This window comes from Thunnus albacares, chromosome 6 (genome assembly GCF_914725855.1).
Source record: "Thunnus albacares chromosome 6, fThuAlb1.1, whole genome shotgun sequence".
Lineage (NCBI taxonomy): Eukaryota > Metazoa > Chordata > Actinopteri > Scombriformes > Scombridae > Thunnus > Thunnus albacares.
This window is the reverse complement of record NC_058111.1, coordinates 24,990,043-25,016,775: the sequence shown is the minus strand read 5'-3', so window position 1 is coordinate 25,016,775 and position 26,733 is coordinate 24,990,043. Positions and strand designations below refer to the sequence as shown.

General features: G+C 39.9%; 2 protein-coding genes across 2 annotated transcripts; both read right to left on the bottom strand.

Moving 5' to 3' along the window:
* Positions 1-3,624: 3,624 nt before the first annotated feature.
* barx2 (BARX homeobox 2) lies at positions 3,625-14,579 on the bottom strand. Its single transcript, XM_044354211.1, has 4 exons — positions 14,164-14,579; positions 8,476-8,791; positions 5,676-5,760; positions 3,625-5,216 (listed from the first exon to the last, which is right to left on the bottom strand). Exons 1-4 carry the CDS (start codon positions 14,348-14,350, stop codon positions 4,911-4,913), a joined length of 894 nt encoding a protein of 297 aa, XP_044210146.1. The 5' UTR covers positions 14,351-14,579; the 3' UTR covers positions 3,625-4,910.
* Positions 14,580-18,004: 3,425 nt separating this feature from the next.
* Positions 18,005-24,702, bottom strand: rbm7 (RNA binding motif protein 7). The gene is made up of 5 exons (XM_044355182.1): positions 24,496-24,702; positions 24,043-24,205; positions 21,362-21,437; positions 19,258-19,348; positions 18,005-19,032 (listed from the first exon to the last, which is right to left on the bottom strand). Exons 1-5 carry the CDS (start codon positions 24,586-24,588, stop codon positions 18,670-18,672), a joined length of 786 nt encoding a protein of 261 aa, XP_044211117.1. The 5' UTR covers positions 24,589-24,702; the 3' UTR covers positions 18,005-18,669.
* Between the last annotated feature and the right edge of the window lie 2,031 nt (positions 24,703-26,733).

The following is a 26,733-nucleotide window of genomic DNA, read 5'->3' as shown; positions in this document are numbered from 1 at the left end:
GTGTTTCCAGCAAAGCATGAAAGGCAACACCCCGCTTGCTTATTTGGAAGGTCTTGGCTTCAAACCAAAAAGATAGCGCCGACCACAAGCAGCAGCTCTGGCTTTCAAACAGGCTTCAGTGCAAATCAATGGGTGATGTCACACCTTGCTACATTCATCTTCATAAACAGTCTATGATTAAAACGGAGGAAATGTGTTCCTCTTAAGAATTTGTCTTGATGCAGTTTTATCTTTTGCTTGCGTAACTAACTCAAAGTTAACTGCATAACGAGGGTTAAGTTGTTTCTACTACAAATTCACAAAAATAGCAACCAATAAAAACTTTATTGTTTCTAAAATTCTAATAAAAGTCAGTGGCAGTTTATGCTATGCAATGTATTTCAAATGCAAAGAGTATAGCCTTCAGCAGAGCATTATGTACAGTGAGTCAAGTTTTTGCAGTTCACACTCCATTAAAGGAATGAGTCACACAGTTTGTAGTCACTACAAACTGTTTTTACAGTGTGTTACACTGGACAAAAAATGAATAATTAAAAATATCATATTTGTGATCACTCCATATGAGTATAAAATTCAGCTAAGTGTAGAAGAAGTGTCACGGACATCTCTTAACATCTAATCAGTCAGATCAATACGCTGAGATCTGCAATGAATAAAGCATAGAGGTTCAGGCAGAGCACTGAAGCCATTTTTGCATTAGCTAATTGGCATCAGCTGTTTCATTCACAGCTGTGTGGCTAGTAACATTTAGTTATATTCATGCAGGTGTACAGTGCGGCCATTATAACCTGTATTGTTGATTTCAGAGGGATTAGTTCTTATAGCACAATCTTTTTTTTAACCTTTTGGCATAAATTGTTGGTTCCTCGACTGAAATGACTAAAAAATGCACAAAATTCTGTTTGTTAGAGTCTACCTGCTGGTGGTGGTCCACCAATGAACCAGGGTCACTACCAGTTTGCGGTTGGTGTCCATTTTGCCTACATATTCCCACTTTTGATTTCCACATAAGAATTAGTTTGAGCCTTGCTGGAAATAGAAGTGAGACTTATCTTGCTCAACATACAATAGTCATCCACATGTCTTGTACATGTACTTGCACCTCTGAGAAGAGGTGATCCTCATGCCATTGCTGATGACTGCCACTCTTCCACTCTTTCGGAAGACAATGGGGAGCATTGTGTATGTTGTAGAAAGCATCCGCCTATATTGACTTAGGTAAGCCCTGCTGTTGCTCCTCCACTCAACACTTAGAGACAACTTCCTCTGTCATAACACAAATAAGGGTGAAACACCATGAGTAACGCCCACTCCCCCTCTCACATCAGCCCCTGCTAATTACCTGAGCGTACGCTAAGCTGACAGGTGAAGGTGCGCGATGGATGTCTTAGTGGGTGGGTGATGGGGTGGAGGTGGGAGCTGGGGTGGGGGTGAGGGGGCTGGCTAAGGCTGACACCACTTCACTATTGTGACCTGCAGCTGAACTTGGACCTGTGAGAAAATAACAGATTCTCCAATTAGGCCGCCAGTGTCTCACCGCAGGGCTGTTTCTGGAAGTCTTACTTACCTCGCCACACAACAATTAGCCTGGAGGAGCTCACCAGCCTGTGGAGACTTGCAAAAGTGCGGTTCCTTGAAGACCTGCCTCCCTGCCTGCCAGCCACAACCTCTGTCTTCACAAGGATATTTAATAGGAAAATGTTTGCACTCATTCCCTGCAATTAACGCAGATAGACTGTACCTCCTCCAAAAGCTTTTGTTATTCTTGTCTTAATTTAACCAGGTGGCAATGCTGAGTCACAGCTCATTCTACATAAGCCTGGCAAGTGGAAAGACTAATTCTGAATAATCAAAGCTTAATATATTCCCAAACAAATAACTATACCCACAGTTGTTAGCATAAATTCACATAATCATAATATATATTGTGTTCCTAGTGCCGTTAACCAGGCAGCTGGAAGGATTTGTTCAACATACTTCGAGCAAATGTGGTCAACTGCAGGGTAATGACGAATATGACAATGCTGACAACATTACATTGTTTGTAGGTATCACTGCACACACCCTTTCATGACACAGTATGATCTGGAAAATGCAAACAACATTAGTTTCACAGACAAAACAATTTAGTAAGATTGAAAACTACTAGTGAAGGCTCATGTAATATAATACTGCTTATTACTATATTTCTAAAATATGTGCCTGTTATTTCTGACAAATGTTCTTATTTGTACACTCAAACTAAATATTTACACATCTCATTCACATCTGTTTATATTCACATTCATTTTATATCATCATTCAAAGTCTTCTCGGTGTTTGCTGTAAGTACAGATTGAACTGCCATATGCCACAGATGTGTATAAAGATCTTTCATTATACAGTAAACAATATTTTTAATATATAATTGCATAATAAAATAATTATTTTTTAAAATTTGTTCTGGATGTTTAGAAATGCAAGTGTGTTATGGGAGAAACTAATACTTCAATGGGCTGAAACAAGAATAAAAAAACACTGATCTAAAATCACTTTCTTTTAATTTTCAAAAATGATTTACAAAGAAAGATGCTGGATCAACTTCTGTGTACTGCACAGAAAATAATATATACAGTATATATGTATATGTATACATTTTTTAAATTAGAAAAGAAAAGACAAGAAAGAGTTATCTGTGCTATTTACTATACTTGACCAATATAGTGCACAAAAACAATAATGGTGTAAAAACCAGTTCTAATCTGCCGGTTTTGATGACCGTGACTGAGACTGAAAAAGTTAAAATGTCATACTTCCAAGAAGTGCGGGGCCTCTGCTGTTGAATGGGCACATACATGAAGAATACTAAGAATGTTTACACAAGGCGTTAAAGCACAGTGCCCATCACTCAGTGCTAACCTGCAGTGTTTGCTTTAGAAATCATCCATGTCCAGTATCAGGCACTAAAAATACACTTTAGACCATTCCTTGCTCACTCAGGGTCACAGAAGAGCCCTTAGGTGCACTACAGGCCATCTTGTTTGCTGTACAGATAAAGATGATAAATGTCACAACACGGAGTGCTTAAATGCTTTGTTCTCTTAAATGTGATTTATGATGAACTTAAACTAAGGCTAATATATCTTCAAAAGCTTCCTCTGTAATGGATCTGCCTGAACTTCAACCTGCCAGGGCTACTGTAACTATTTGATTTATACACACTTAGCATAGTGTGGCAGTATATCTGAGAATTATTTGGAGAGTCATGTAAAAAGATCTTGCCGGCAACTTTGATTTGTTCAACTGTTTTCATTACAGACCAAAACAAACATGGAAGTTTGCTGAGTTTGTGGCTATTATGCGAAGTAGAATATGCATGTAAATCTGCAACTGTGTGACGCATTTGATATATGAATTTTAATTGCAGAACAATGTCTTTGATATATCAGATTTAATCCAGTGGTAAGAATGTAAAAACAGGATATTATCTGTCAATACTGAAAACAATCACACCATAATAATACCAAGTCGACAGAATCAGTTTTAAATTGCTATTTTATTAAGTGTATTTAAATACATAAACACACACTTGTATATAGTAAAAATGATTTTAAACAAACCTAAAAAAAAGGCAAACAAGCTTACCAAACAAGCATTATTTACATCAGAAAAATACTGCATTTTTCATATGAAACAATAACAAATAAAAATAAATCTGTATAATTCAAAAAGTGAAACTCTTTCAACTTACAAATCTCTGCAAGGAAAGAAAGTTGAGTTTGAAGTGTACGGAGAAGTCAGTGACAGGCAGTTACAGACAGTGTTATGTTAATGCAAGTCTAACATGCTGATTTGGGTACTCATGCAAAGCCTGCAGGCTGAAAACGTCTTTGAGATTTAAATGTTCAGCGTTTGCTGTGCATCTCTGGCACAGGCCATGATTTATTTCCTCCGAGAATCTCTGAAAGCTTAAGAGTCTTAGTGGCCTCGTGGCAGAAAGCAGAGTCATCCTGACTCCCGTGAAAGAAGAGAAAAAGATCATGGACGGCTGTAACGCTATACATACAAACTATTTTAATCCAATTTAAAACAGCAGTTAAAAATACTGTTTTACATATATATCCGAAAGACCATATATTTTATACTTTATACATATTTCTACAGTATGATACAGTGTATGGCTTGGAAGTAATATTGTTTTTCAGATTGAAAAAAAAGAGAGAACACAAGCTCACCAAATAATGAACAAATCTGCGCCTTTAAGCTGTTCAGAAGAACTCAAATCTAAACATCTTTCTTTTCTAAACTTTACTCTCCAAAATTGGCACTTGAAATCAAAAATCACTGTAAAAAAATATACTTGCATTTGATAGTTATTTTATCAACACGTTAAAAGCGTTCCTCTGAGACCAACAAGGCACTGAAGCCATTTACTATTATATTTTTTTTTTTGGCAGTGAAGTGATTCAGAGTACACAGATATATAGATACACCACAGTAAGGCAAATTTTGATATTTTGGCACATGCACTATGTGAGGCAGCTTGGAGGATCAAGAGGTGTGTGATCTCTTGTGGTTGTAACACACAATCACTTGATGCTGTAATACATATCACTGTGTTGTGATTAAGGCTTGACTGACCTGCTGAGATTTGACAGATTTACACTCCTCATGCTAGAGACCTGATCAAATACAATTTTAAAAGGCCAATTTTTTTTTTTTACCAGTGCAATCAGTGTCTTTGCATGTTAGCTCTTTGTATGGTACACAAAAACAATAGGCTATGTTAGGTAAAGATCAGATGCCATTAATATGTTTCCAGTCAAATCCCTATAGCAAAGGGCTCTAAACATCGCACAGGCTTTTTACAGTGATCCTGAGGCACTATTTGTTTTCAGGTTGGCATTAGTCTTTGGTTGTTTTGCTCTTGCTTAGCTGGCTGCATGAGTCTCTGACTGCATTAAGAGCGGCAGCTCTTGCTCAGAAGCCTCTATCGCTCTGGCTGGATTGTGAGTTTCTGGAGCTACAGTCGGGACTGAACTGAGATCTTGAGGTTCCATCTGAGACGCTTCTCCTCCGTGAGCCAGTGCAGCTTCCTTGGCCGCCCTCCTCATCCTCTCCTCCTCCTCCATCTTCAATCTTTGCTCCTCAGCCTCTATTTCCTCTGTGGTGGGAATGGAGTTCTTCTTGGGTCTCCCCTTGGGCTTAGTGGGTGCCTCATGACCTCCTTTGAGCACCTAAAATAACACACGCACAGTCTCAGTGGGCTCTTCTGGTAATAAATGGCAGCAGCAGTCAAAGGCAGTGCTTGCTATTATAGTAATTAAGAGAAGACATATTGCTCCTGGCTGCCCCTTTTGCACTCATTTATCTTCGGAGTTAACGGTTTGAGGTCTCTTTGTGTTCTCTGAGTTGTTGACCCTCCTACAAAAGTGTTTGCTCTCATTGCCGTCATCATCGGTCACACCTCACACCGCACTTTGCTTCTCCACACCCTCTTATCCTGCCATAATGCTACCTGCCATTTGCTTCTCTCACTATCAGCATTACATGCAACAGTTAGTTAGCGGTAAAATCACAGCCAAACCTTTGGATTAAAAAAATGCACTTTTAAGTATGACAGAAAAGATCCATTAAAAAATAGCTCTGCTGACGTTTCCAGATACGTGAGGCTTCACTGTGGTACTGTCTCTTACCATTTTCTTCCACTTCATGCGCCTGTTTTGGTACCATGTCTTCACCTGTAGCTGTGTGAGACCAAGTGACTGGGCCAGGTCTAACCTGAAAAATCAGACACAAACAAAACAAAACAGACTACAGTCAGATGGATCTTTCATTCTGGATTCTAATCCCTAGGCTGTACAGGATACATGCTATGCTTTACACACTTCTACCATTGCAAACATCAATGTAAGAAACCTCTCTCTCTTAGCTCCGTCTTTGAACACATCAAAGCTGACTTGCTAGTAGCTCCAGTTTGACTGTACACCTGCAGCACTGTTTGAAACATCTGTACCGAGGTCAGTAATCCAATCACAGCACTTGTAGCTGAATGATTGGGGCTGTTGGAGAAAATTCTGAATGCATCCACCACATGTGGTGATCCATGACTAATAGGGCTATTGCTTGGTGAGTAATGTGATACCTCAGGAAGGGACAGATAAAGTGAACAAGACTTTCATTTGTAAAGGGAAGGAGCACTTATCAGGATTTTTTAAATGAGATTTCCTCCTCTCTGCTCTTCTCAACGTCTTTAATAGTGAGATGAAGGGATTCTGAATCCCACCAGCCCCCCAGTGAAAGGAACTAACTTTTCATTTGATAGTGAAAGTGGAGGCCGAGACAGAGAAAGAGGGGGAAAAAAAAGAGTGTGAACAAAATCTAAAAAGCAGAGCAACAAATCCCAGAGATCCATAGGATAGTCTACATAACCTTATACCCTTAAGGGCTGTGTGTGGTTTTGGGTGTGTATGTCCCCATGCTTCAGAAAAGCACCAGACATACAGGCAATCAAACTGTCTATCAAACTTCACTATCATACATACCCCAGACTATAGCAGGGCAACGACTGGAGGCAAGGGAAAGTAATTGCAGAAAAGGAAAACACCCCACTTATTTATGGTCATTAGTTCTCAATGGAGAGAAACCACACACTTACAGCAATAGAAACAGTATTTCAGTTGCTCCCTGTAGGCTATTGCAAGACTGCTGATTTTTCCATTCTCACACCTTTAACAAAGGAATCTTGGGTGTAACTGAATACCTTTTAACAATAATAATAATAATGATGATGATGATGATGATGATGATGATGATGATGATGACCATGACGACAGTGACGGTGATAGTGAAGATTATGCGGCACTAATTATCATAATTGAAAGCAGCCTAAAATCATTATTGCTCCACGATATAAATAATTAAAAGTCTTTCTCAAGGATATTTTGGTTTTGGTTGCTCCCGCCCCTCCAATTCAAGACCGCAGAGGATCCAAGCCAAGACAAAGGAGAGAAAAGTGAAGTTATCTTTGGATCATAACAAACCAAAGTGGGGAGCACGCCACACCTTTGATGTGGGACTTTAAAAGGGGATTTTCTCTGTTGATATTTTTCCACCAGCCGGGTATTTAATTAATTTTCAACACAATGTCAGAATCAGATATGTTGACAGGATGCAGTATTTTGGCACAGTCACCTGTACAGGTGCTTGGTTTTGATCACAGAGTTGTGCTATGCCTCAGGCATCTTCTGCTTTAAGATGAGGCATGGCACAGTTCCAACGGATCCAGGCAAGCCAAGATGTGATATATTTAATAATGCATCGTGGGAGTTTTCCCCACAGATGGGATGTAAATGGAATGACAAATAAATCAAGTTTATTTAAAATCTCTTTTCAGATAAGATGTGCTCAGCAGATATATTGCAGAGAGGGTGCGAGTGTAGCTATTGCATGTCTAAATGCAGGAGCATACTGTACATGAGGCAGTTTATTTTTGTTTGTAATCACTTCTGAATTACTATGATGAAAAAAACATAGACGAGTAACGGGGGTGGAGTGTAAAAACTTCCAATCTCTGCTTGATGCAAAGGTTCACAAATAGTTTGAAATTCCAAGTGCGCATGTGAAGTAAAGCGTTTTACAACATTTATGGTTCAATACTATTCTGGGTTATAATAGGAAAAAAAGCCTGCAGGCCAAATATAAAAGTGAGGTCTACAGTAAAACTGGAAAATATGGTCTGACCTCATGTCAGGTCCCAAAACTGACCCGCAGAATGGAACTTAAGACACAAATACTAATATGTAGATTACTTCATCTTATTGTGGAAGGCTTAATGTATTTTATATACACCTGCACATGTGTGAAATGATTGGCAGTAAATCAATGTAGTACATTTCTGTTTGCTTGTGTTGGCTGCTGTCCCTGTTTTCTTGAATAAGGCAGTGTTTCTTTGTTGGTTTTTTTGGGGGTTTTTTTGCTGTTTGAGAGCACAGGGTTAAAAATGACTGAACTAAAATGCTGAGGTCATGCTCTGGCTTCGACTAATTCACATTACATGAGACGTCCCCCACAGGATAAATCAAAAATTATGATGTTAGGTTAACCACTGCTTGATAATTGCATTTGTGGCTTTGTGAATGTCTGTGCGTGTGTGTGTACTCTACTTTCAAAATGCACTCTATGCCAGGTATGCAGGTTATCTCAATGTCACCGTTGAGTGACACTTATATGACTCTGGTAGCTCCCTAACATCTTGTTGAAATTTAATAACTGTGGTATTAGTTACCTGTAACAAATCAGTGGTTTGCTTTATTTAATGTAAGTTAGTCACTTAATCATTTTAGGTAGCAATGATGATGGCACAGAAATGATTTACTGTGTTCTATTCATGTGTTTTTATGTTGTGTACTGTTTTAGCTCTGTGACTGTGTTTGTGTACTGACGGTTGTGTTTTTGCCTGTGTGTGCAACAGACCTGCACTTCTTCTATACTGACCTATCAGGTGTAGACAGGTACTTCTGCTTCTGGAACTTCTTCTCCAGGCCCATCAGCTGCAGCTCGGTGAAGATGGTGCGGCTGCGGCGTGGCTTCTTCAGACGAGGGGTGCTCCGCTCTGTGTCCGACTCGCTGCTGATGCTGAGGGGCGTCTGGCTGGGCGAGGGCTCGGAGCATCTGGGATGCTGCGGGGAGAGCAAGGGCAGGTGCGAGGGCACCCCGCCCGGAGAGGACGGCTGGGGGAGGTGGGGTGGTAGGTTGGGAGGCTGCCGCGTGATCACCGAGAGGAGCGGGTAGGCACGTAGTGACGAGGAGCCTGGAAGAGCAGAGACAGTGCGTCAGATGACAGAAACATATAGAAATGCAATAAAAACCGGTGGACAGAAAGAGTAGATATTCTTCTGAATCACTGTAAGTTTTTAGTGAGCTCTTATGAGCTCCTCAGTTTCCTTGGTTGCACCATTATCGACCGCCTGTAATTGCTTAGACAGGTTCCTTTTTAATTGCCTAGTGTTTGCTGTGAAAAGTGTTTTGCTTTTGACCTTTTCCATGTAGAGGGCTATGATCCCGATGACGCAGGCTGTGTTTTACACCGCTCCTCTGAACCCTTCAAATGACTGATTATTTTTCAGAGGTTGTTAAATACTAACTGGCTTCCCAACACGAAACCACATGCACACACTGAGCCTGACAGCATGATGTACAAGCACACACTCATTCAGACACAGAATGAGCTGTAATAAAATCCAAAAACTAAATCAAACAGCGTTCAACTAATAAACTTTTTTTTTCCCCCCCTTCTCTTGCAATCTCTCACACTCGTGCACATGTAGGCAGTCGTACACAAACACACATACTGAGTCTTGCTCTTTATCAGAGCAGACAGAAGCAGCAAGACGCCAGAATCAATAAAAAGTAACACTTGTCTGGAGCCGAGGCGGGAGGGAAGCAGACCAGGAGGTTGGCTGAGAGGATGTGGCGGGTCAACTAAAGTGAATATAATAGCTGCCAGAAAAATCCTTATGGCCTCAAATATAACAACCAATTCCCTAACCAAAATTTACAAGCAAACTGAGCACAACACAAACTGTAATGCACTGGCTGTTAAGCAGCAGCAGCAGAGAGGACACAGGGGGGATTATTGGAGTAGAGGAGGAAGACATAGAGGGAGATAAAACGCTGTAATGGAGCACAGAAAATAAGAGGTTGTCACACACCAACACACACATGCATGTGTGTTCCTGGTTGTCTGTCTGCGGTGGATCTATCTCCTTAATCTCCTCATCGACCTGGGCAGAAAACCTCAACACATGGACACACACACACACACACACACACAAGACAAATGTTGCCCAGAAGCGACATAAAGTCTCTTGATTGTTTTCTATTACTTTCAGGAGTTCTAACTGTTTGTTGCTTGAGAAAATAGTCAAGAAGAGGAGGTAGAGCACTCACAGTATAAATATAGATGTTTAAACATATAAACTGCCAAATCCCACTATTAGATGTAAGTCAAGCATGGGGAGCACAAGTACTGCATGTAAGCACAGATACAAGTAGGCACACCTGCTCTCTATACAGACAGACACACACACACACACAGATAGAGATACACACACACACACACACACACACACACACACACACCAGACATTGCCTTGGGCTCATCATGACATCATGGTAAGGCGCTGAGGTCATCACTAATCCTCCAACGTGAGATTGCTGCTGCTGCAACAGGTCTAGACAAGAAGACCTCTTTTCTCTGGTTGTACGCTCTCCTTCTTGTTACATTTATATCACTCTGTCTTTCCCTCTATAAATCAGCTCTGTATTAATGGTATCTTTTTTTTGATATCAGTGAATCATCTGATTTATGGTCTGTATTCCTTTATAGGAGGAATTTCACATGTACATTTGTCAAACTGTTATTCACAGAATGGTACAAGAGTGTTGGGAAAGTGTCCCTTGTGTCGTTCTGAATGTTTGTTTTCCGGATTGTCAGGAAATCTCTTGTCAACAAAGAGCTTGAAGTTGTCTCCGGACAGTCCCTCAGAGGGAGTGAGAGAGAGAGAGAGAGAGAGAGACAGAGAGAGAGAAAAAAAAAAGAGAGACAGTGCAGAAAGGGAAATGTCAGTCCTCGTGATGACTTTCCACTGACAGCAAAGCTGTCTCTCGGAGCTCAGATCTGACATGTTGTTGACAAGTGCCAGTGTCCTGTCAATAGTCTACAAATAAACTGTTTGAGGAGCTGCAAGAGCGCAACTCAGCCCCTTGCAAAAGCACACTGATACTCTTGATAATCACAGACGGAATGCGGGGACTGGCACAAGTGCTTATGGTAACCATTACAGAAGACATACCTGCTAAGAATAGATCAAGAAGAGCCGTTTGTTGAGCATTCCTTTTAATACCAATAATTCGCTCTATTCATCATGTAGTTATTGTGAAATATCTTATCAAATCAAGCATAGTTTTAGTGATTCCCGATTGCATGACAAATGGCATCAACGCAGCAACTTTTAAAGGCTTCCCCACAATAACCGGATCCTTATCCTAATATCTACACTCCTTCTCTCTCTTTTTTTTTTCAATGGGATGCTGAGAGGTGATGATTCATAAGTTAGCTATGACAAGTGTACGTGAACTTTTGCCATGTTTTGGGTATAAACTGTTTAATGACAGCTAGAGAGCTGCTCAATTAAACAGGTTTTTGTTCTTTTGGCCTTGCCCTTTGAGTACATATCAAACAGTGCCGAGGTGGGAAGGGCAACAGGCCATGTAGCTTCTTCATCTTTCCTGATTCATTGCTTTAATTTGAACCATTCACCTTTGGGACATGACAGATTGAAGCAATTTGCAGATAGTAGAAGGAATGTGTTAAAAACATCTTGTTGAGTTGAATTGTCATAGTATTTTCTCAGGCACACTGACAAACCTCTCCAACTGAAGCTGTGCACTTAGCAGAAGACATTATATTAAACGTAAGTGTTAACTATTTAATGTGAAACTTGATCCACACGGTTCCCTCTGTGGCAGGTGAATTAGCCTGTAGCGTAAACTACTTCAAGAACTGATTAATTACTTATCCTTTTCTCGAGATAGAAAAAAATGTGATAGCAGCGGTTGTGCGGAAATGGTGGGGAGATGACAGGTTGTCAAGCATTATCCTTGACTGAAGATGGAAGATGTGTGCGCATTTTGTCTTTGTGTGTGCATACTTGCCTGTGTGTGTTGACATGGGTGTAATCAACCTTTTCAAACTAGCTTAATGCTTAATGGGAGACTTTATTGTCTGTAGCGGATTAGGCTTTAAGATGAGATGAAAACTCTTGCTCACTTGGATTTCTTCTATAAGCCCTCAGCCAGTACTAAACCAGCACCCAGCGGCCCCGGGGCTGCACACACTCCTACTTTTTGTGTTTTGTTTTTATTTTTCATCATGCTGTCAGGTGAGATTACCCCATAGTTGATCTTAATCTCTCTCACCCCTTCCAGAAAGAACCACTAAAAGCCCTGCCCTGGTTCCTGCTGAGAGATGGGACTCCAAATGAAATATTGTAACCTGCCATTACGTCGCTCGCTGTTCAGCACCAGGTCAGGACTTATTGTCTCTGATCCCGCTGTAACTGACAGGGAATTAACTCCGGGAGTATTAGCCACTTTTACTGTGCTAAATGAAGGCCTGTATTTCATTACAGATGAATAAAAATAGACTGAGGGACTGGGAGAGAGCAAAATGTAGAGAAAATGCATGGTATGTTTGAGTATCATACCCATGATAAATAATACAGAACCAACAAGTAATTTGTTATCAGCTCCTACATGCAACATTATTGGCATCACTGTCTTTCAGCAGCCTCCGCTGGTAGCAGGAGGTTATAGCATCCCCTTGTTTGCAGAATGAAGAACTGTCGCTGTTAAGGGACCATGCAGGGGGCCCAGCTTCTCTTTGGCCCACGACCTGAAAGCCTGCCAGCTTCTATATCAAGCACTAAAAGCCATTGATGTTGGGGAATATACTGTGTCTCACACCCCCGCAGCTACAAATAAGTGGTGGGCACAGTGTTCTAATATGCAGGGCGGGTTACTCTATCCATCTGAACAGAGGGGTGCCAAAGCCCAGCCATAGTGCCCTCTAGCACACACCAATCCATATCAGAGGGATGAGGGAATTGCTTCCCCCCTATTTTTATCCACCCGCCGCTGTCATCATCAAATTGCAGTGGCTATTATTTCAGACTTTAGAGCAATTATCCTAATGGTTACTAGAGTGTGCAGTAGCCTTCAAGTTGTTTGGATTCATCTGGAATTACAATTAAGAATCAGTCAGGAGGCTTTGTTTTGACAAGACAACATGTGCTGTGCCAACTGAGCTTTGTCATACTACTTTGGTTATATTAAGGAAGTATAAGACACAGGTAAAGGGCTACTTACACAACTGACAGCGAAATCACTCCATCTATCTATCTATCTATCTATCTATCTATCTATCTATCTATCTATCGTGTAGAGATCTAGATCATTCTAAAAGAGTGAAGGCACTCGGTAAAAGTTGGGAAGAAAGAGATCAACATTTCAATTAATCAGCATTCCGACTAATCAGCTTTAAAACGTATTAATCGAATTAATAGTTTTTAGGGTTGTGTTCCATGTGTATTAATCAGGATACATCCGTGTGCAGCTTTTTGTCAGTGTTTTTAGAGGGTGGCACAACTGTCCACACTACCACGTCTCTTGCTCAAAGCTTTAATTTGTTTACTTAGGCTACATTTATTTCTATGTCATATTAGCGCATTAACAAGACATAATCCTTCCATCCGCAAGTGTCCAGCACAAGCAAAACGGATAAGGAAGGCCTTTGATGTTAATCAAAGCAAATTAGATCAAATAGACTAAAGATTACAGCTTGGTAACCATGGGCTTCTAGAGTGAGATTTGACTTTATCATTCTTATCTGTACTGCTGCATCTTCATTGACTTTTATGTGTAATTATACTGAGTTATCAGTTCAGTCATTTATCATCTTGCGTCTAACGCAAGCCCTCAGGCATCACTGGAGTTCATCAACTTTACCGCGTGTTTTATTTTAAAGTTATTCTCGGTGATTTATAACGCATAGTACATAATGAAGAAGGCAAACTAGGGGAACTTTAGGAGGAAGCATAAATTGATAGTCATCAATTTTAGATCACGCTTGAAAAAAAATATCTGACACAAACTTATAAATTCAAGTGACAAATCAAGCAAAGGGTGCACTGTCAACGTTGTAAATATCAATATTTCCATACGCACAGTTTTACGCACAGGGGATGTTGATTAAAAATAATTAATTACAACTTTTTGGAACTTCGGATATTTTATCATAACATTAGGATAACCGGCCACACACTCCAGTGCAGACGTGGAATGCATTTCATCCGTCTTACATATGAAGTTCTTGCAGTGTAAAATACACATTTCCTGATTTACGCACCATTTAAATGTAGAATCTTTTTTTTTTTAAAAAAAACAAATAAAAAATGCATCCATAATTAAATTGAGCTCATGCGTAAAAGTGTCAACAATTTCCATGCATAAAAATTACCTTCTCATTTGCCCACAAATCTGCAACTGCTAGAACTCGCCTTCAGTTATTTATTTTTTCTAACTGTCTCTGAATCAGTCAAAAAAAAAACAGCGTCTTCTTACCCGAACAAGAATGAAGAGGCTTCGGACGAACAATGAGGGAAGGGCACACGGAGTAGAGAGAAAGTTTCTCGAAATAATCACAAGTCTCCTTGGAGAGAATCTCGTCAATCATGAAAGTCTTGTAGCGCCGCCTGGCAGCTTTCAGCTGCCCAGGAGAGGAGAGCCTCAGCTCGGCTTGACAGTGCATGATTTCTCCCTGTGCGCCGTGCGCTGTCTTCACTGCACAACGTGTTTGTTCAGTTAATATCTAAAGTCATGCAGGTTCAGCCGTGTGAAAAGGCGACCACTGGAGTTCATGCGCTTGAATAACTCATTGTTTATCTTTTAAAAATGCAGTTTAGCTTCCCTGAAGTGTCGTGGTGAAGAGCAGTAGCTTTCAACTTGAGCTGCGCAGAGCGCCACCGTGGTAATGAACTGACTAGGATGTGTGCTCACACCCACTGCTATATAAACCATCCCTGAACACATCTTTACCGCTCTCGCTCTCTCTCTCTCTCTCTCTCTCTCTCTCTCTCTCTCGCTCTCTCTCTCTCGTTCTTTCTCTCTCTCTCTCTCTCTCTCTCTCTCTCTCTCTCTCTCTCTCTCTCCCTCTCTCTCTCACAGATACACACGTAGCCTACTGTGCCACACATGCCCCCCACCCGAACACCCACCACCACCAAAAAAAAAAATATATTGTCCTTTCTGTGATTTCTTGTAACCAACCGATCAGGTGAACAACGAAGATCATATTTACAGAATTAAACTAATGTAATCAATATCGCAGCCTGCTACAAATACACTTCTCTATTTCAAACATATAGTGACCTATTCTAGTTTCCCGAATACATGTTCAGATCAGAGCCACACAAAACCTTAGATTCATCTGGGGTTCACTAAGATGGTGCCGTTTCTTTGTTTCAACAATTATATTTTAAATAGCCTTCTCAATGTATTTATTAATCGGACTATTAGTAAACCTACGTCGAACTTTAGTAAAAAAAAATTCTAGGTCTGCTTCAGATATACAAAAAAGCAATTCAGTTTTCTATTTTAATTTAAATTAACTTTAAACTGAAAACCTTTTAGTACCATATAGCAAGTCAACTTGAACGAATAAATGAGGCTCCACGTGGGATGAATATTTCTTTCTTTCTTTTCATTTTTATTCTTAAACCATTAACTTATGTTGAGAAGCAGCTATCACAGATCTGAGTGAGGTTTTAAGACTGCTTCAGATAGTCTGACTGATTCAACTGCGTCATGGTTATTATTATTATAATTGAAATTATTCTTATTTATTAATATTTACAATTATAATGATAATGATGTATTTAGGGAATTTAATTGTCGTTACATATGATTTTTCTTGCTGGAACATTATCATTTTATTACTGAACAACCTAAATCATGAGCTACTTATAAAGGAGCAATAAAGCCAGAACTGCGGTGAAAGGCCAAGTCAATGATGTCGTTTTTTTTTCTTTACCGGCTTGCCAAGCAAACTGACGCATTTCTAATTTATTATTAATCAACAATTGCGTGCGCGCGCGAATGACATGGCGGCACGCCGAACACATATCCTAAGTGTCTTTACTATCTCGAATAAAATACCGTGACAAGCTCAAATAAAAGCAACTACTGAAAATTCTTCTTCCAAGTTCTGAGTTGGCACAAAAAAAGTTTAATCCAAGAATGATATCAATTTTCAGAATATAATTTGTCAGTTAGATCAAATAGTTCATGAGAAAAGTATATTATCAGTGTTGGCTGAACGTGCTGATAGCTCTGACATTAATGTGAAGGAATAGCTCACATACCGACACGTTCCGTTTGACAGGCTGAATCTTTCCACATGCATTTCCCATTCTTTTATTATTCTACAAATAATCGCTGATAGTAGAAAATGATGTTTTTCCTTTTTATTTGACGTTCTGTTATTGCAGATTTGAGCAGTTTGAAACATTGAGAAGAAGAAGAAGAAGAAGAAGAAGAAGAAGAAGAAGAAGAAGAAGAGGAATACATCTTTTTTTTAAAAAAAGAATTTACATGATGTGTTTTAACTAAAAAATAATGCTCTCTGTGAGGAAACCCGGTGGAGGTACAGTTTCAAGTTTAAACTTTTGCAACGTCGGTGTCCTAAAAGGAAGGAACGATTATCATCTGAAGAATTGGAAATAAATTTAACTCGCTGGCGGATTATTCCCGAAGCCGCCGTGTTCAAAGGATTACAGAGGGGGGAAATATGGGAGCTCTGCATGGGAAAGCTCGGCTGCTTTTCAGAGGTTTGATGGCTTATCAAAGAGGGGGAGATGAGAACAACTGCTGCAGTCTGCGGAGCACATTTGACTTTTTTTTTTTTGAAGGGGCGGGTGGGGAGGGAAGCCTCTGCTACAGTAGGCCGTTATTGTAGCAGAGTGCTACAGTATATTCGTTACAAAATTCAATCCTAAAAGTTAACACAGGAAAAATGAAACGAAACTTTTTTCGAAATTAGGAGATAATTGTCTCTAAATTAACTTCCCTTTATTGTTTTGAATCAGGTGTCATTTTCTGATCGCTTTATCCAATAAAAAATAAATGTAGTCTATACTTTCAATACTTTCAGCAAACTCTATAGAGGAGGATTTCCTGCCAATAACTTTCCACTTATTTAAAGGTAATTAAGATTGCATGAAAAAGACTATCACAAGCTACTTTAGGCCTGTTTCTTTGGCTACAATGCCACCAGTGAACCCAACAACCTAAGGTGGTGCCAAGCTCCGACAATCACGGCTGTAGGCATCTTGTCACTTGTGGTTTGTGTTGCGGGGCTGCTACAACGGAGGGGAGGGTCTCCGGGTGTTTGGAAGGGGATCATTTCAAGAGACACGCTTCTATATAAGTCCACACAGCAGCGGCTACTGAGCGGGCTCTCTAATCCGCCCGCTCCAGGGCTGGAGACGCCAGCCAGATCAACCAATTAAAGGAGTTATGCCACGGCCAGAAGTGTAATAAGGGCCTTCTTAGTACTGACACCGAACAGAGGATACTCTCTATTAGAGCGATTTGAGAGCATCGGGATGCAATCTGACACGAGGCAGATTACAGGCAAGACACAGAGCTTAGTGGAGAGGGTGCAAATGCACCTCCACTTTTGGACAGCGGGAGATTTATTAGGGGATGTAGTTGTCGATACAGCGCGGAGGGGCCTGCTGTTAGTGGCATAAGCACTTTCGGAAGGGTAGATTATGACCTCAACGCGGACATTAAGGGATTTGATCAGCATTTTGTTGTATGCAAACTCTAACAGAGACACCAGGGTATAGATGCTGAAAGGCTGATTAAATTTGAGATGTTTAGGGTCAAAGTGCTGCTAACTCTGGGAGAATACTTCTTTCACATAAATGGAGCAAAATCTGCGCCATCTCAAGGTGGCTGGTTAGTGATTGCAACAGAATATTTTACTAAATTCGAGATTGGGGAAGCAAGAAACAAGCCTACACATAATTGCATGTTGTAAAGTGAACAGAGTGGGTGACAAATCCATGTCAAGACTTGAAAGCATCCTAAATAGAAAGGTCAAATGTAGGAGCTGATCATGTGGCTCAGTTATATTTAACATCTTAATTGATTCAATGAAAGGATGCGCGTGGCGCCACCTGTAGATTACTTCATAACCCGCTGCACAAGCATATTAGTTACACATGGGCCATTTATAGGTGCAGATAAGGCCATGTGTGCATGCATTACAGCATGTAGCATCAACATACAATAGCTCACTTACTTAACCCAGTCGCATAAAGAGCTGCAAATAGCATTCATGATGAACAGCCAAGGCGCAGGCATTTGTGTGGTGACCAGATGAAAGACAATGCAACAGTCAAATCAAAAGACTTTTATAGTCATGAAAATGTTCATTTTTTTTTAAAACATTATGAGTTTGTCGTACAGACCAAGAATTAAAAAAATAAAATAAAGCCCACTTTTAGTGAGAGCAAGGTCAGCTGATCTAAACAGTAAGAAAGGATGGTGCCCTATTGCAGGAAAAGTGGTGCTGGTGAAATCGTTAGTTGAAAATGTTCTTTTTTTTGCAAAATACCTTAAGAGTTTAAAATTCTGGCAGCACCGTTTAAAGATTATTTGCATAACATAAAACCTGGCCAATATCCTAAATCTTTTTTTTTTTTTTTTTTTTTTTTAAATACATGTCTTTTTTTTGTCCTCCAAAATGACTACAAGTCATGTCTGCTTGTTGTCCTTGCTCTAATGACAATACAGTCCCCCCCCCTCCCTCCCCCACCAAAATATATGCAACAGCTGTGAGAAAAAGCTCACATGAAGGTATTGTACAAATTTAAAAACGCCTTAAAAAGTAAACAAAAATGGCTCTAAGGCATAAGATAGTAAATAGTCAAACTGGTAGGATCATGTACAAACAACCTGAGTATACATGACAATTTTGTCAACATAATTCATGATCTTCTTTTGTGAGCTGTCCATAAATTTGTGAAAAACATAAGTCTTTACAGAAATCCTTTACGTGCCTCAGTACCGTCTCCATCGTCTATCTTGGTAGCCGCGGTTGCTACCCCTGTCGTCATAATGTCTGTTGCCACCTCTGCCGTCGTGGTGACGGTTGCCGCTTCTGTCGTTCTGGTGGTGGTAGTTGTTCCGGCTGTGGCCGTGTTGCTGATGATGGCCGGAACCGGGTTCGTCTGCGTAGCGCTGACTCCTGCCGCCGCTGTTCATTTGGGACGGATGATGCCGATAGGGAGCGTTATCGTGTTGCCTTGAGCCGCCTCCGCCCGGATTTCCACCTGCGGACAGCTGCCTCTGCTGAGGCTTGGAGAAGCTGTCGCTCAACTGCTCGAGCTGCTGCATCTGGAGCTGCAACATCATGTTGTTCATCTGTGGATGATGGAAAAGACGCGTATCAGTGTCTGTGACTGATACGGCTTATGGAGGCCAAAAAGTCTGTTTCTATTCCTGTCAACATATACAATCTACACATGTATTTATTACTGAGGAACTGAGGCACATTTTTAACTAAAACCAAGGGGTTAAATCAATGTCATCACTGTGCAGGGTGTGTCATTACAAAAGGATTAAAAAAAATAAATAAAAAGAACTTACCATGACATGCTTCTGCAGATTATCAGGAGATGAAAAGGATCTTTGCATTTGGGGAGGAGTATAAGGTGGAGAACTGAACTGGATCGGAGTCCTGTAAGAGCAAAATAGACCAAATATTTTTCATCACAAAAAGTCAAAACAAGTCAACATAATGTTAGGATATTGACTATCACCCACTTTTGCAGAATCCATGTTTGACTTCTTAAAATTTTTGATTATTTAAATTATTTTTAATTCATGCGTGACCTTTCGTCTGCTTTGTGAATTAAATAAATTCACTCGGGGGAAAGAAACCTAAAAGACACGACAACTTTAATCTGATTTCACCCCTTTTAACAATTCATCCATCCAGCCGCAGCAGCCAGATATTATATTACCAGACTCGCATCGACCCAGAAAATGCTCAGGATGATTTTCATGTTCGATGTATTCTGCTGTTGTTGAAAAGCCAAGTAATGACATCATTTTTTTTTTCGGTTATAAGTGCACAGTGCCAAGATCTGTGTAGGAATATGAGATGAATAAGCCCGTCAGCGCCGAGAGGCCAAATCTGATACAATTCATAGGACTGCATTCAACACGCAACTAATGCTGCAATCAATGGACTGTTCACTACACAACTTTTTGATTTATGGGGGATTAAGTGTGAACCTTCGCACGCACACACACACACACACACTGCATCTTCTGCTCAGATCATGCAGCCTACTGTGGATATGTGTCTGTTTTATATTCTTCCATGTCACTTATAAATATCACTTCTTGCTGTTCACTGCAGCTACAAAGCATCATGCGTTACATTTGCTTTATCATTTTAGCTTTGAAATTTGAAAATACTTTTTAATCTACATTGTATGCCGAACAAGACATACATAGATCTATGTATTGAAACATTCAGCCAAGGTTACCATGGTGATTTGACTCGGTTAAAAAGTGAGACGGGTTCCTGATACCACGAAGCCTGCGTTAACCACAAAATTACCTTGCTGACCCAAACCACCGGTGTGATCTGTGTGAGGTTGTTATCTGTGTTTAGTGCATTTGTGGTGCTTTATCAGCTTTAGTCGATGACTACAATGAAATGCATAACATGTTGAGTTTCAGCTTCACTTTAGTCTCTCTCGCACTCACTCGCACAACCGGCTATTCCTCTCTTAAGACAGCTCACTGTTATCAGTTACAAAACAAAGTCCCATTTGTACTAGATGTAGACAAAAGGTACAGAAACTAAATTTTTTAAAAAACTAAAAAAAAACAGGTATCATCTGATTTTTTTCCAAAAATGTGTTTAAAGCTATTTTTCCTCCATTCTAGTAGAACAAATCAACATAAATTAAGCACCATGCAGTGCACGCAGACAAAACAAATATACATTACATTGGTCTGATACTGCGTAATTGAACTCTAGGGCCAATACTTTCAGGTTTTTTCAGAAAATGCTCTGAACAGTCACAGCCTGCATGAGATTTTGGCATGAAACGTGGAAAGGACTGCACATCAAGTTTTCTATATGTATAAATAAAGACCAGTCCAATCCCATTTCATGCCACATCATGTGCCAGAACTCCCTATTTTAGTGCACAAGGCATTGCCAAGAGCATAAAAAACTTGCATGTCTAAGTAATTTTCAGTAAGGAGGAAGCATCTTTGGGAACGTCAACACATACAGGAAGTCTGGTACCAATTATAAACATACAGTAATACTATGAATCAAACATATTTACTTATGACTAAATACGTTACTAACAGTGTGGCAAAGTAGGTTTGCATTTAGTGGTAAGTGTCTTTCTGGCTTATGAAAAAAAACGCCCAAACATTTTATCATGTTTGTTATGTATGACTTCATAACTTGGTTTTCACTTTAAACGACTAACTTCACAGCTCACACAGACAAGAGATTAATCAACCTCAGCTTGAGTTGTTTGTCTTATCCGTGTAAAGCGTCTGGAAAACAACCGCTGTGTTGCGGACACAAACATCTATCACAGGTCTATCAAAAGCAGCAGGAGAAAAATCCAGTAGCTGCTGTAATGCTACTGATGCTGATGTTAACCAGATTTTGTTTCTGGCGCTGCTGGACAAACTATTCATGAGACATTCTTACCTCTGGCCATGGGGATTAGGGGTATTTGCAGGACTTGAATTCTGCGAGTTCCCTGGACTGCTGCTATGGCTGCTACCTGTGATGGGACAAAGGAAGCAATAAAATAGTTTATTAGTGAAGGGGAAAACGATTTTAGTACATACTGTACGAGTACGGCAGGCATGTGCTTTTATTACGTGTCCCACTGAGTGCTACATATTTAAATAAATACACGATATAATGACATAAGGACAAGTCTTTAATTTTTAAAGACTTGTTTTTATTTTTTTATTTAAACAAAACAGCCAGAGGGGTTGCCATGTGTTGCACTATACATCACAAGAACACATGGAAATTCATTGTCTTTAGTGTAAATATTTAATGTCTTTGCTTTAAGCCTTTAACAGTCTTTTCACACAAGACTTCCCTCGTTTTTTTTGTGCAGCACCAGTTTGTCTCTGTGACACCTTGAGTTCATTTTTATCAACCATATGACTGGTGAGGGCATTCTGTTGATGAATATTCGTATTTACATATTCCTTAGAAGACCACTCATCATAAACACATTGTGACTGGTGATTGGGTTTAACGAGCGATCGTGTTAACTGGTTGAATGTTCGACACAGAAGTCTTACAGTATGTAAACCAAACGGCGTTGCTAACAAGATGCATTCACAGATTTTCACTTATTTTTCTGAAATTAATTTTTTTTTAAATGTTAACTTGTCCGGAGGAGAGGCAAAGCTGAATCTTGATGCGGTATATCACACTGATGGGTCACATGTTAAACAGACAGCAGGCTGGTTAAACCAGGTGAATACTGGCCGTGTGACCACACAGTTTGCACAGTATTAGGGATGAAACAGTAATCAGTTTCACATTAAACCACCATAAAATTGCCGACAGTTAGTATTACCGTTTCAAATTTTAATTATCATTAAAACTGTCTGTCACAGTCAATACCGTCCGGCATCAACCAAACTTAGCAACAGAAGGTAGTGACAGTGCTCAGGAGATTTTTCAGCCTTACGCTGTGTCTAGACAGCAAGCGTGTCAGACGCGTTTTTGACGCGCAACGGATACACTCTATTTTTAATCTATGCAACTATTTGCACCAGCTCTGTGAAGGCTTGCGTCTCACAGCTGTAACAACCTGAAGCATTCATTTACACTTCCAAGTCCTCCGTTTTAGACGCGACACTACAGTCACATGTATTGGGCTCTGAGCACTCCCAACAGGCAGGTGACCTACGCTCGACACTGCACTTGAACGCCTCCAGTGTAGACACACAGACGGAGCGCTCGCTGCTGCTGCTCTACTGACGTGCTGCTCACTCTACATTTGCTGTCTCAACACGGGGTTAAGAGGACTAATTCACTACTTCAAATCGAATTCATGCTTTCCACGTACTGCATCTGCGGACAGCTGTGGTCTTGCGTACGTGCACGCAGTTCCATTCATACTTTTTTCAGAGGTCCAAGGACACAGGCACGTTCCACATGTGCCTGCTAGTAAACAGGGTTAGAGTGTGATAACTTTCCAGAGTCGTAAAATCCAGTCTGTGAGTATTTCAAACCGCTGTGCAATGTTTTTTCTGATCAAACTTTAAATGTTACATGCTGGATTGTATTTCATTGTCTCACCGGCACTTTAAACAAAACACCCACACCAACACAGCGCCCTTGTATAGTTTTACAAGGACTGCTCTCAGTCTGAATGCAGCTGAGGAGTTTCTGTTTGTTGCTGAGCAACAAGATAAAGTCGAAAAAAGAAAAGTGACAGCTTAATGAGAACAGGAATACAGTACATACATACATCAGAAAAGACCGGCATTCCTGCTTGCTGCTGCGCAGAGTACAGTTACATTTCATGGCCACATGGTGTCATCTTTAATGTCAATGCACATTTGATATGGTTTCCATATGTTTTCATGGTATTAGCTATGTTATTATTTTAGTGTTTATGCAAACAAAAAGTGCACAATTCTGCTAATTTTACCTGTGGTTTTCAATATCAAACTGGGTGAAATGATTTCATTATGTATCAGTGCTTTTTGAACATTTTAACATACCGTGATAATTTTGGTCACTATAATTGTGATATTACATTTTTCTACAGTTTCATTTCTACACAATAAGTTCACAAACTGTACATATTATGTGTACACAAGGACAGGGCAAGGCAGGTCAATTGGCTAAATATGGGCCACTTTCCAATTGAAGATAATTGTATAATATCCAAAGATTGGCTGTAGCTGCTAATTTATATGCTACGTTTTGTTTCCCGAATTATAAGAAACATTACGAGATGAATGTGTCTTGCTGAGCACAATTTAACATATGTAAATGTTTAGATGATAAACAGATGAGTATATACTAATTAGAGTAAAACTGATAAGACTTTTAGGACACCTGCGTGTTCTGTTAGTGTTTCCAACATCTGCCGTAACCACGACAACCACGCCACATTCAGCTAAAAGTCACCAGTTAACACAGTCACAAGTTAAACCGAAACACCTGCTGCCACACAACACTGAACCAAGACCGAATTGATTTAAAGTGAAAGGACACCTACAAGTTTAGGCTGCTACTTTGACTCTGCTTTACTATAATTAAGATTAAGAGAAAAACGCTGCATATAATGACGTATATGAGCAACTGTCAAAACTGCTCACCGGTTGAAAATAAAAACGTGAACTTACCTGATCTGAACTGCACATGAATAGCTCTGCCGAACAGCGATGTCCCGTTCAGTAGCTGCATGGCGTATGGCACGGACACTTCGTGTTTGTAAACGGCGAAACCAAATGTTTTCTGTTTCCCATCAGAGTCTTTTGGGATTTTGGTTTTGATGAGAGGTCCTGCCTGCAAAAACAATCTGATTAATGTTGTGCACAAACAGCGACTGCAGCTAACGACAGCTAGGTTAGCCAGCTAGCCTAAATGAATCAATAACATCTCTTAAAATTGTCCGCAGCGTATACAAAACAAACATTAGCGTGATACAAGTGACGTTATGTGAAGGAGCTTACTACAAAAGCCTATCACTTCATAATATATCACTTTTGGGTAATTTCAATTTAACACTTTCGCTCGGTTAGCATTCTGTGTGTGATGCTAGCTATGTGTAGCATTAATGTTAGTGACAACAGCACCTGTAAAAACAGTTCAAACAAAAGTTCCTCCGTCACTCTTGAATCTAAATTCCTTATGAAGAGCGTCCGATCCGCTTCATCCTCTATTCCCATCGTATTTAAGCAAGTACTGGCTCTCTCCAAGCGATGCAAACGTTCAGCGTAAAAAAGCGCTCAGTGAAATATAAACGGAAGGCCCTGTGTTGCCGTAAAGTGAAATGTCGTTACATTTGGCGATTTTTTTTTTCTAGGATGACGAAGTCATGACCCGCCCTACTCTGCCTCTGATTGGCTTGACTAGATATTCTTACCTTAATTCTAACCAATTTCACTCCTCATGCCGAAACCTAACCAACCCAATAAATTAAGGCAACGAATACTAGCGAATCAGAGGCAGAATAGGGCGGGTCATGACTTCGCCATCCTAGGAAATAAATTTGGCTTATAGTTGAGCTTCCGTTGTGATGAACAGAGGGTACTTTACGACACATTGAACAATAAGGCTGGAAAATGTCTCCCTGTGCTGAATTGAACATTTTATTATATCCATTATATATCAATGGTTATTCCGTCTAAAGGGATAGACATGATAAACATGTTTTATTTTTTACATAATTATAATAGATGACAGTTCTCTTATATGATGACTGAGAATGAGTTTTTGTTTTCTCTCCTTTGCGCTACAACAGCAGTCTACGACAACGAAAAACAACACAGATGACGACAACACAGAGCTGCTTAAAACTACAATGAAGATTTGATGTTTAATGCAAACTACTTATTTTTATAACTAGACTACTAGGGCTTCAACTTTCACGATTGACAGTCTAATCTATTGATTAGACTTTTTGTTTGATCAATTAATCGAAATGCCTGTTACAATTTCTCAGAGATCAAGCTGATATCATCAAACTGCTTGTTTTGTCTGTTTTTGTCAATCTAAAACCAAAAGATATTTCATTCACTAAAAAAGAAAAGCAGAAAATTTAAGAAGCTGAAACCTAAGAATGTTTGGCATTTTTCTTTGATAAATGACTTAATAAATTAATTGTCTTTGTTTTTGTTTGTTTTGTTTTGTTTTTGTTTGTGTGCTTTAGTTGTTTGAATTGCATGCCATTTACAAGTGCAATGTATAGTACTAACACTTGTTAAAAGACACCCAAGAGAACAGTAAAAAACTGATTTTCACAGCAGACATTTTGTATGGTTTTCCTCTTCTCTTCTCTTCTCTTCTCTTCTCTTCTCTTCTCTTCTCTTCTCTTCTCTTCTCGTCTCTTCTCTGCCTGTTTCAGTTCCTCTGACTGCCTGCTGGCTGTTGCACACTGATAAGGTTTTCTTATTTTTCTTACCCTGTAGCTCACTCTGATTGGGTCACTGGCTCAATTGCCTAGAACCAAGCGCTTCTGGTATTGGCGACATCATAGCCTGTGGAGGTCAAGTGAGAGGCTTAACTTCCACCCTAATCAGATGGGCCACGGTGTCTGCCCCTCATATTAATTATATCAATTTAAACTGTAATGATTTTCTCCTTCATGCCTGGGGAACATCCTCACAGATTCTGCCCTGGTAAAGCTCAAGTTAGAGAAATCATATGCATATCGGTGACAATTTCAAGACTAAACCTTTCTAGTTTAATTCATGGAGGTGACCTGAATAGGCCGCATGCTGTAGCCATTACAGAAGAATCTACACCTTGCAATCTCTATGACATATTTATTCCACACAAGGTGCTATTTCCATTACTTCTATTAGTCCAATGGCAATTAACACCGCAATTTAACACCAAAATCTTGGCTGTCATTCTGTCTCGTGGGAACTGCGCTGTTGTGCATAGTTGTTAACATTTGATGTATTGGCGCTTTCCCACAAAATGCATATGATTTAAAATGCTGCAAGGTTGCAATGGAAGCTGTAAAAAAAGCCTAAACCATAAAACTACACCTGTGCAGTATACTATTTGATGACTAAAGCCCTTGAATCTATTTCGGGTCTCTACATTGCCATTAGCCCATACATCTCCCTGATGTATTTCCCCCTCCCTTTTTATAACCATTGGATGGGTTTCAGGAGAGCACTATGAAAGTGCTGTTCCACGGGACAAAGTATACAGTGTAGAAATAAGTGAACTGGAAGACAAAACAGGCCAACCTGCTGAATCTGTAAAACAAACATCACTGCCCACAGAAACTGACTGAATATAATATGTATTTTTGTAAATGTGCTTTTGATTTCTATACTCAACCAGATCTGATTCGATTA

Coding starts and splice junctions, on each gene's coding strand:
- barx2 (XM_044354211.1), bottom strand. CDS start 14,350: ATGCACTGTCAAGCCGAGCTGAGGCTCTCCTCTCCTGGGCAGCTGAAA. Junction 8,792..14,163: donor GCCTCTTCATTCTTGTTCGG/GTAAGAAGACGC, acceptor CTGCTCTTCCAG/GCTCCTCGTCACTACGTGCC. Junction 5,217..5,675: donor GCATGAAGTGGAAGAAAATG/GTAAGAGACAGT, acceptor GTGTTATTTTAG/GTGCTCAAAGGAGGTCATGA.
- rbm7 (XM_044355182.1), bottom strand. CDS start 24,588: ATGGGAATAGAGGATGAAGCGGATCGGACGCTCTTCATAAGGAATTTA. Junction 21,438..24,042: donor TCATGTGCAGTTCAGATCAG/GTAAGTTCACGT, acceptor GTCCCATCACAG/GTAGCAGCCATAGCAGCAGT. Junction 19,033..19,257: donor ATCTGCAGAAGCATGTCATG/GTAAGTTCTTTT, acceptor CATCATCCACAG/ATGAACAACATGATGTTGCA.